This window comes from Hordeum vulgare, chromosome 5H (assembly GCF_904849725.1).
Source record: "Hordeum vulgare subsp. vulgare chromosome 5H, MorexV3_pseudomolecules_assembly, whole genome shotgun sequence".
In the NCBI taxonomy this organism is placed as follows: Eukaryota; Viridiplantae; Streptophyta; class Magnoliopsida; order Poales; family Poaceae; genus Hordeum; species Hordeum vulgare.
In genome coordinates, this window is record NC_058522.1 from 566531716 (window position 1) to 566542632 (window position 10917).

Below are 10917 nucleotides of genomic sequence, written 5' to 3' on the forward strand. Positions count from 1 at the left end.
CCCTTAGTGGGCTAGTGAAGCCGGCCCAAGTGGTCCATGGCGCCAGAAGAAGAAAACCAAAAGAAAAGAGAAAAAAAGAGGGAGGTGGGAAGGGAGAAGAGGACTCCTCCTTCCCCAAACCGAATTGGAGTTGGAGTCCTCCTCTCCACTTCGGCCAGCACCCTAGGGGCTCCCTTGAGCCCCAAGGCTAGCCCCTCCCCTCCTCCTATATATACTAGAGGTTTTAGGGTTTTTGAGACGCAACTTTGCCACGTGCAACTCAAACCTATACCTCGTAGTTCTTCCTCTAGATCGAATTTCGGCGGAGCTCGGGTGGAGCCCTGCAGGAATAGATCATCACCATCACCGGCGCGTCGTCACGCTGCCGGAGAAGTCATCTACTTTCCATTCTCTCTTGCTGGATCAAGAAGGCGGAGATCGTCATCGAGTTGTACGTGTGCTGAACGCGGAGGTGCCGTCCGTTCGGTGCTAGATCGGGAAGGATCGTGGGCGACGGTGATTTGATTCACGAAGCTGTACCACTACATCAACCGCGTTTCTTAACGTTTCCTGCTGAGCGATCTACAAGGGTATGTGGATCTGATCTCTCTCTCGTAGATGAACATCACCATGATAGGTCTTCCTGTGCGTAGGGAAATTTTTATTTTCCCATGCAACGTTCCCCAACACCTACACCCGTACCCGCTCTATCCATTGGCTTTGAAATTTCTCTATTTATATACTCATGGGTAACTTTTTGTCCCATATCTTAACCTAATATGATTTTTACCCATCGTGTATATGGTAATGGATATCCATCGCCAACCGTACCTCGAGGTCTCCACAACAAGCGTGAAGAAACCAGATGTCCAGATCCAGATTGCGGCGCCGCCACTACCCGAGACAAAGAGCACGCCCAAGACACCCACTGCTCCACCTTTCGCCACCCACATGACAAAAGGAACGGGCCCGGTCCGAGTGGTGCCCGCCGGAGTGCCAACCATGCGAACCGCCATGTGACGCTGCCACACCGACATTCTTGTCCGAGAGACCACCACCCGCCCACATCACGAGGCGCTCACCACAATGGGAGATGTAAAACAATTCTCCTTTCACTCCTAGCATGAGATCAGCCATGGAGTCTGGATCGATGCCTCCATTGTTGCGGATGCCCACGCCTACGGGAGACACAACCGAGTGATTGTCAATGTTTGTCGCCGAGCACGCCCACACGACGCCATGTCCATGGTATTCGATGCCCATCTATCAGACAAAGTCATGATGTCTCGACCACCACCACCAATCACAGCACCCGCAAGGAGAGGGACCTCGTAGCCCGCGGGCACCACTCGTACCGGGGCCGCCATCGCCTACCCTGAGCGGGAGCTTAGGCCCACCTTGGACCCAAATTGAATCCGCCGAAGCACGAACTCGAAGTCATCTCCATCCCCGGACGGGCACCACTCGGACAGGGGCCCCATCCCCCTAAACCATGCGGGAAGGGACGGGGGGATTTTCTGCGCAGGTCAAAACCACATCCAACAAGATTGTTCGTGAGAATTGGTCCTCAAACTGTCTAAGTTATGCTGGCAAGGGATTGGACCATTTGCGGATGAAAAGTTTAGAAATCCAAATCAGAGAAAATTCGGAGGGCCATATAAGCATTCTAATTTTGGATCACAATGTAAAAGGAATGGGAGAGCTTTTTAAATCCAAGGTCAACATAGCGTAGGAAGGCCATCATGATGCGCCAGCAATGTCAAACCTTTCTTTTCGGCGATGGCTTGAGTTTGACTCCAACACTCGTCGTCCATGGGCGAACATGGGCACCGCCGCACGCGTCGTCGTCTCCCTTCCACCTCCTCGGCTCCCCCGCCGGCCCGCGACCTCAGTCCCTTCCGCCGCACGCCGGCACCCCTCCCCCGCGCCCCGAGGCCGCGCCCGCGTTGACCCGCGCGCGGCGTACGTACCCACTCACCACCGAAGTCGCCGGCCCCCTTCTTCCACCTCCCGCCGCCCCACTTTGCGTCCCCTCCAAGCCCGTCTATGGCGTTGAAAGGAATCTCCGCATCCCCCACTTTAGAATCCCCCGCCCCCCTCGCCTCCTGCCCACCATCTCCTCCTCCTCCTCCTCCTCGTCCTCCTTGGAAGCATCACCTCCACCGCCCTGCATTTCTTCCCCGGCCGCCGAGGTTCACACGCTTCCGGCCCGGTCTCCATGTCATTGGACCACAGCCCCACCGGCTCCCTCGTTGTGTACGGCGATGACATCGAGGAGGCCATGTCGCCCAACCGGAGCGTCGCCGCCGTCGCCGTCAAGGATGGCGACGCCTCCGTGTACAAGATCATCCACGGCTTCCTCAAGCAGAAGAACAACTCCATCATCAACGTCGCCGCCAGCGTCGCCCGGAAGGCGGCCTCCAACAAGTACGTAATGCAGTAGCACCAGTTGTAGTTTCTGCCACTCGGTTAAATAAATTTCGTATGGATATCAGCTTCAGAGATGGATCAAAGAGATGGAGCTGACGGATTGGTTCTGCGCTTTGTTTCGCAGGCTGTCGAGGAAGACCTCAGATGTTTTTGACACCTTGATTCAGCAGCAGCAGAGCAGGCTGGGAAACAAGACTGGGCCTCTGCTCTCTGGGATATCATACTGCATAGCTTCTTGCAGCATGATATTGCTCAACAAGGTGGTTCTCTCCAGTTACAACTTTAATGCTGGCATCTCACTCATGTTATACCAGGTAATCATCTCACTGATGTCTAAGCATATGAGTTGTGGACTTGTGGTGCTTGCATTGTGCTGATCATGACTGCTTTTGGTTCAGAATCTTATATCCGTGGTCATTCTCGTGGTACTCGAGTTCTTCGCCGTAATTTCAACGGAAGAACTGACGTGGAAGCTGATTAAAGTCTGGATTCCAGTTAATCTCATTTTTGTTGGGATGCTAGTAACCGGAATGTACAGGTACGCCCTGCTCGACACTTTAAATGTGCAATCCATAGCTCTGAACTCTGAAGTGGTATGTATCATTTTCTTGGAACATCGATGGCCTAACCTTCTTTCTTTCCCCTTTCGTTTCTATCACGTTTCAGTTTGAAGTACATAAACGTTGCCATGGTGACGATATTGAAGAACATGACCAACATTTTAACGGCTATAGGGGAGATATATGTTTTCAGGAAGTGTCAGAACAAACAGGTTTGGGCTGCCTTGTGTATGATGGTACGTCCTATTTGTTACCATTAGCTAATGACTTTTAACAGTGTAAGAAGAGACCAACATGATTGCTGAGCTCAGTGTCCTTTCTCTCTGTTGTTCCCCTTGCAGATTATATCAGCCGTAAGTGGCGGCATGACAGATCTTTCTTTCCATCTAATCGGCTACACGTGGCAGATTTTGAATTGCTTTCTGACGGCAGCCTATTCGGTTAGTTCATTTTATCTTCATATATAGTGTTATGCACACCTTTGGTGTTTAATCTTGAACCATATCGGTTTCAGTGTCCCTCTTTGACTGATCTCTAACATATGATTTCTCATATCAGCTTACACTGAGACGCTTGATGGACACAGCCAAACAATCGACGAAATCCGGTTCCCTCAATGAAGTTTCAATGGTGTTACTTAACAATGCGCTCTCGATCCCTTTCGCGGTCATTTTGATCATTGTCTTCAATGAGTGGGAATATGTGTACCAAACGTAAGAACTCAATCTTACTCCTTATCTTAACCATACGTAAAAGCAAAGGTGAACTTATCATGGTGTGCAGCAACTCTTATTTATTCAGGACTTGGCATTCTAGAGTATAGTTTACATTACTAACTTGCCAAGCAGTAGTTATCATGCACTATTTATGCAACTTATGTATCCGTAGGTATTAAAAACTCATTTTGTTCTGCTCCACTTTGAAATTTAACTTGTCATGGACGTTTTGAGTTTGCTCATAAAAGAAGCTACCGCTGTAACCAACTTTAAGATGAAGTCAGATGAAATGGAAAAATCAAAGAGTGTTCCACTATCGTGTCCCGTAATAGTTCATTATTTTTCCAAAAGATGGCAGGAGATCTGCTTTTGGATCAACCAACAATTAATAGTTCTTTCAGGTTGTGCGTGTTTTTCCAGTTGCACTTATACATGTGTTCTCATGCCATATGCAGCGAAGTTATCAGAGAGCCCATGTTCTGGTTTTTTGCGACGGCCAGTGGACTGTTAGGTCTAGCGATCAGCTTCTCATCCGTGTGGTTTTTACAGGAGACTGGCCCAACAACTTACAGGTGAGATGTTATGTTACTACTAACCCATCACATCTTGAAAAAGAAAAATCAAAGTTCTTCACATGTTGATAATCATTCTTTTCCTTTTCAGCCTTGTTGGGTCACTAAACAAGATACCCATTTCGGTCGCTGGTGTCTTGCTATTCAACGTCCCTGTTAGCGTCGAAAATTTGTTCAGCATAGTTTTCGGTGAGTACTCTGTTTCATCGCCGCTGGGTTATGCACATGCTACCTTGCTACCCTATGAGTGCAACCTCTGATGCATTCCTCTACCTGATCTTAACATCTGCAGGTCTTTTTGCTGGGATATTCTTCGCAAAGGCAAAGATGTCCAAGTCCTAATGTTCGCTCTCCTGGCGTGATTGTAGCACGACAAGATGGCACGGCAAGGCCTCCTATCAACTGTACAGATATACGATCAGAGTCCGTTTGACCTTGACGAGTCGATATGGATTTCATGAAACATTCTGTTTGTTCTTTCCCAGTTTTGTTTCATAACTGTGTCAAGCAAGCACGCACAAGGCAGTTTGCAAGACTTGCCACAAACTCTATCCAATTGTTGATCTGCTCAAGAAGTTGAGCAGAACAACCATACGAAATAAAGGGAGAATATTTGGCAACTCCAACCTTGGGGGGTTTGCTGTTGCTGTGACCCAAAGAGCTTCCTCTGTTTCTCTGATATTTTCAGGTTCTTAATCATTGTAAATTGGAATATCACAGCCAACCAATCTTTGGCTATGGTCTAGAATTCTAGATATCTACTCCATGCATAAAATCAGCAATCTCAAAGATAAGGTTGTCAGTATTGTGATCTTAGCAAAGCAAGATTACCATGAGTACATCATACTGAGCCTTTGAGAGATGTTGTTTGAAGAATACAAAACTATAAGGCAATTATCACAGCAAGAAACATTCGAGTAGTCACACCGCGTGTACATATATGCAAATCTCTGCGATGTTTTTCATGGAGTTACAGCAATAAATCGAGCTATGAGAAGCGCGAGCGTACATAGGTCGGCTAGCTGGTCCAGTTAGCCTTTCTTGGCGAAGAGGCCGCCGAGGTTGAAGCCGCCGCCGCCCTCGCTGTCGGCGGCGGGCTTCTTTCCCGCGGAGGTGGTGCCGCCGGCCTTCCTGGAGGCGGTGCCGCCGGCGGAGGGCGCCGGGCCGTCCACCTTGTTGAGCAGCGGGTTGGTCTCGATGAACTCCTGCTCGTCCTTGACGATGGCGCTGACGATGAAGTCGAGGATGCTCTTCTCCTTCTTGGCCGGAGCCGGCGTGCCCCTCGTCGCCGCCGGCACCGCCAGCCGCGTCCGCCGCGGGCGAAGGCTGCTCCTGCCCGCCGACGAGGCTGACGCCGGCGCCACGGCCGCCACGCTGCTGCCGAACCCCACCGATGCCATTGCTAACGCTAGGTAGCTCCCCTGGATCCCTTGGCGATTCTTGGCGGCGAAATGTGTGTATGGTGGTACTATTGAGCTTGGTGAGGGTGGCGATCGGGTGGCCATATATGCGTGGGCGGGAGGGAGGCGAACGGGAGGGGACGGTGGCCACAGGCGGCTTATCCTCACCATGCGTGCCTACGTGTGCGCGCCAGCCACCGGCCGGCGGGTGCGCTGGGCGTGCGTCCCGCGCGCGAGAGGTCGGCGTGGGCTCGGCACAAGCGCTAGTGGGATCCATTCGGTTCTAGGGCCAGCGTTGCTTCGTCTCCTACCGTAAAAAGATCTGATTTAATTTTGGAACGTAATACGCCTCGGCCGTCCGATTTTTTCGCCGCCGACTTGTTGGTATCGTTCCTCTTGCAACAAGGCTAAAATCTTCTTCTCTTTAATTTCTGTATAAAAGTCAGAAAAGATCTGCTTGAATGTTAGCACATTTTTATCACTCGTGTTTAGAAATTCTATGAAACCTAGGTGGTTATTGATTGAGTATGAGATGGATTAAAAAAAATAGCATTTACACTATGCATGCATATATAAGTACTACAACAGAGTACTCCCTCCATTCCTTTATGTAAGGTGTATTATTTCCGGCACGGTGACCAAGACGCATAATTATACACATGTTAAGACAAAATTAACCTTGGCGAAATCATTGATTAGAGACAATAAAATCATGGGAAATTATAAAGAGAAGCGCCGCACCATAGCTTTCTCATGCAGCGGCTCCATGCGCATGCAAAAATCTTTCATCACATGCTTACATCATCGCATTAAATGCCTTTTTGAATTTTAGAAATGATTTATCTCACAGATTAATAATTTGATTGGAGATCCGTCTTCACCGTTAGGTTCGTCTCGACGAGACCTTCAAAATAAGATCTCATGTTGACATGTTTTATTGATTTTTTTTCGTCGTTCCTAGTTGCCACATTTATGTCATCATCATAGTTGTCATCTTACGAGTGTATAGTTGTCACAAAAATTATACATAATTATCAAGGCAATAATTTTATATTTGTTAAGCATTGCAATGTTATGTGAAGCTAAAAGTGGGTATTAGAGCACTAACAATAAACAAGTAAATGCATGAACTAGCACAAGTACAATGAATCAAGTTTTTTAGTGGGGTATATCGACATTCATAAGCCTGATAATCAAGTTGATTTAATGTGAGAACTATGTGACAAATAATGCGACAAGTAAGAGATAATAATCTGGCAAGTACCGATGAAAATAAAAGTTATCGAAACGTAGCGACATGGGATCTAGTTTTGAAGATCTCGTTGCGAAAAAGTTAATGGTGAAAGCAGATCATTAATTGAGATAACGGTTTGAAAGATAAATCTTTTTAAATGCATTATAAGAAAAGAATATTTAATGATGTCATGCTTGTGTAATGTTGCATGCATGCAAATAATTGATGGAAGAAAGCCGCAGCGTGGGAAAACTTATGTGCGACGCCGCTCCCTAGTTAAGTCCTAAAATCATTTAGGCTAGGAAAGTAAGAGATACACACAATCATGAGATAGATTTTTTTTCTTTTTCTCTTTATAATAAGAGATGCATGCAATCAGGGGAGAGATACTTTCCTTTTTTTGAAGGGCTAATGATGGAATTACAAGAATTAGAAGAAATGCACCTTACATTGTGGAATTTTATAAAAAAAAATATACCTTATATAAAGGAACGGAGGGAGTACTAATTAGCTGCTAGGAGTAAATATAATGCGCCTTAAACCTTGTCTATTATAAAATGCATGTAAATTTACTAAACTGTGAGGGAGGAAGTAATATAATCCACGAGTAAATAATAAACATGATATTTATGATGTGTACCCATAGCTAAATACGTAAGCATGTACTTCCTCCGTAAACTAATATAGAGAGAGTATAAAATATAGAACCGAAATATATAAGCATATAGGGTTAGCGCATGAACAAGTAAATAGGAGATGAACAAATCATACCTTTCGGTAGGGCTAAGGTCGTAACGGACATAGCAACTTCAACCTCTTTTGTGGCCTTCTTCTGGCCGCGTCGTTGTTGGTGCTAAAACCGATGGATCTCAGATAAGGGATCCCGAGTTGATGATCTTGGCATGATGGTAACAAAAGTAAAGGGAGTACATTATATATCCAGGTTTGAAAACTCTTTTAGAGGTAAAACCCTATGTCTTTTTTATTATATTGATTATGGATGTGGTATAAAGTACGTGATGATCTACCTCGAAATCATATGAATGTGTTTTAGTCTAAAAGCCTTGCCTTTACACATTAAACCTCTTGGCTTATATATGCATTAGGGGTATTTAGGGTTACAAGTGTGTCGGTTATAACAAGGGATAACATGCTGATCATTCAACTACGCATTGAAGTGTACGCCAAGTCTTTGCTGGATTCCATCTTGAATACGTCGAGGGATAGGGCATGCGTGACTCCTTCTTCAGTAGACGGTGAGTCCTCAGCTCGGTCCATGAACGACGGGCCGATGTGGTGTGCACCCCCTAATCCAGTACATCTTGGGTAGCTCATGAACTGTCTACAAGCCGAGGACTTTTGCTCCTTCCTCGGAATAACTTCATTGTCTTGGTATTCGGCTTTGTAGACGAGTTCTATCTTCCATGCCAGCTTGCGGATCCAAGTATATACTCGGATCCAAAGTCTTTTCTCTTTATTGATAGTCATGTGTTTATATGATGATTTACTCCATGCAGTAAGGGACATCTGTCCCTCTCCGTTTTTACTAGGTCCTAAGACTCACTTAGCTTAACGACAAATGCTCTACCACATAACCACGGTAGGTTCAGGACTGAGAACCTTTTGACCGAAGCCGAATAGTCATCATTCATCAGGCAGCCGAGTCGTTTTGTCAGAGCAAGTACAATAGTATAGCCAGCTGCTGGCTATAAGCCATTGTCATGTCATCTATAGCCCATCTTATAACCAACATGTACAATAGTTCATGGCAAAAGTATACTACTTCTTTATTATATGGTCCACCTTTCATACTCACAAAATGCCTAGGAGCACGTGTTAGAGCTGGCTCTTAGCTAAGAGCCCGTTTACCTTCTCTTTCCTCTAACTAAACAAAAATATATTAGTTTATTCCTTATAGCCAGCTGACTCAGCTCTATTGTACTTGCTCTCAACAGTTATGGCAGGGCATTTCGTGGCCCAAAGACCGTTCTCATTGGCATATCAATCAATAAGGTCGTGCACCGGATTTCCAGCCGTGTTATTAACCAAATTCCTCAATCTTTGGGCGCATATATTGCATGGGTAAAAGTGGCGGACCCAACCCACTAAATCAGGGTGAACCAACAGTGCATACATTCGTAGATATTTATTTTTATTTGGTTATTCCATCTATTTCGCTATGGTATATTGGTTGATTTGTAAATTCAGGGTGGGCCATCCTATACCTCCGCCACTGGTTTTACTTCGGCACACCCACTTTTGCTTAAGTGTGTCTTCCTTACCCCCTCCGTACGAAGCGCTCCGTCCTTATCTCTTCCACATTGCCAATCATTTTTTTCTTATCCCCTCGCCCTCCTTCACCTGCCCGTGCTGCTCCAGCGAGCGGCCACCATTCACATGCCCGCGCTGCTCCAACGAGCAGCCGCCATCCACCTGCTTGCGCTGCTCTGGCGAGCACTTGCCCGCGCTGCTCCGACGAGCTACCGCCCATCCACAAATGCTACCGAGCGGCAACCAACGCTCATCGCCATGGCCGTCTGAAGCGGGATTTGTTACAACCATGTTTTTTCGTTGGAACCGGCCCATGTATTTGCTACCACCCACCCACCCAAAATCTGCTACCAAATTGTTTTTTGCTGGAACCGGCAAACCATTTTGCTGCAATCGTTTTGTTTTTTGCTACTACCAGTGTTCTGTGGATTTGTGTGGATTTGTGCTACATCCATCTCCATGACATTGCCTGTTTATTTATCATTTTTTGCTACAACCATGATATGATTTTGTTGGAACCGAAGATAAATTTTGCTACATCCACCCACAGTGGTGTTTGTCCATGACGGCGATGGCTTTTTTCTTTGATGGGATCAACACGTTTTTTGATACAACCGGCGAGCAATTCTGCTTCAACCAACATCTTTTTTTGCTAGAACCATTGGATTTTTTTGCTAGAGCATGTGCTTTTCGGATATGCAAAGCATTTTTTTCAGAGCTGCAACCATTGCTGAAAAATGTTACATCCGGCAACTAAGAAAGCTACAACCAGCTTTGAGAAAAGCTTCAACTGGACACGGGGTAGCGGAAGGTCGGCCACCATGCAGCCGCAAAAAGTTGTAACCGACGTCGAGAAAAGCTACAACACGCTTCTAAAAAAGCTTCAAACATAGAACAACTAGCTAACAATGACGAGCAGCAGAGACGGAGCTGGACGGCCGTGTCGTGACGGGGGCACAACAAGCTACGGCGATGGGCTGCGATGATGTTGGAACCCTCCCGACGATGCTGGAACCTGCCCGACGAAGCTTGAAACATATTTCTCTCGATTGGTCCGACGGAGCTGCATACCGGCGAGCTCCGACAATGAGCGTCCCCGACGAGGTGCGACGACAAGTGTCCCCGGTGAGCTGGCGGCCAAGGACGAGCACGAGGAGGCTGACTCGCGCGAGATCCCTTTTTCTGTTTTGCGTGTGCAAGAGGAAGAAGGACGATGACATGGTCACAACAATCTCGGTCATTCACGCATGCAAATCAAACGCCTCGCAGGCGACCGGTCTAAATTTGGGCCGGTGTGCCGACATAGAGTACTACCCTATTGCATGTCCTATCGAGATCCTACGATTAATTTTGTGGGGCGTGGTGACCCCTGGCCTTTTACTGACCTATAATAAGGGAAACCACAAATCGATTTTACCCACACTCTCATTACACGCACCATCGCCCAAGCCTCCCGTAAGCTCAAGCGCCCTGAGATCTATTTCTTGCTCCGGTTTCTTCCCACCTCCATCCTCCACCACAAGATATGGCTGGAAATGGGAAAAACGATGTTGCTCCGACGTCCGAGGTTGCCGACATGAGGGGGCAGTGGCTGCACTCCAACGTCATCACCAATATCATCGTCGAGTTTGAGCTGACGGGTACCTCCGGTTCACAGCTAAATGTCGATCCCCAAAGGATGCTGGTGAGGTCCATTCGGCCTTGGCTATCTCCACTCTTTGAAAATGGGAATGGGTCGTCTTCATTTCCCACCTT

General features: G+C 47.0%; 2 protein-coding genes across 2 annotated transcripts; one reads left to right on the forward strand and one right to left on the reverse strand.

The window, feature by feature from the left end:
- The first annotated feature begins 2064 nt into the window (after positions 1–2064).
- LOC123453122 (GDP-mannose transporter GONST1-like) lies at positions 2065–4966 on the forward strand. The gene is made up of 9 exons (XM_045129887.1): positions 2065–2406; positions 2534–2723; positions 2808–2947; positions 3076–3205; positions 3311–3409; positions 3528–3682; positions 4141–4257; positions 4349–4446; positions 4550–4966. Exons 1-9 carry the CDS (start codon positions 2198–2200, stop codon positions 4597–4599), a joined length of 1188 nt encoding a protein of 395 aa, XP_044985822.1. The 5' UTR covers positions 2065–2197; the 3' UTR covers positions 4600–4966.
- A 75-nt stretch (positions 4967–5041) lies between these two features.
- LOC123453123 lies at positions 5042–5823 on the reverse strand. Its single transcript, XM_045129888.1, has one exon. It carries the CDS (start codon positions 5760–5762, stop codon positions 5289–5291), a length of 474 nt encoding a protein of 157 aa, XP_044985823.1. The 5' UTR covers positions 5763–5823; the 3' UTR covers positions 5042–5288.
- Between the last annotated feature and the right edge of the window lie 5094 nt (positions 5824–10917).

What these genes read in the sequence shown, in the direction of transcription:
- LOC123453122 (XM_045129887.1), top strand. Translation starts at nt 2,198, where the DNA reads ATGTCATTGGACCACAGCCCCACCGGCTCCCTCGTTGTGTACGGCGAT. An exon ending in ACTGGCCCAACAACTTACAG is followed by an intron (nt 4,258 to 4,348) that starts GTGAGATGTTAT and finishes TTTCCTTTTCAG; the next exon opens with CCTTGTTGGGTCACTAAACA. An exon ending in TTTGTTCAGCATAGTTTTCG is followed by an intron (nt 4,447 to 4,549) that starts GTGAGTACTCTG and finishes TAACATCTGCAG; the next exon opens with GTCTTTTTGCTGGGATATTC.
- LOC123453123 (XM_045129888.1), bottom strand. Translation starts at nt 5,762, where the DNA reads ATGGCCACCCGATCGCCACCCTCACCAAGCTCAATAGTACCACCATAC.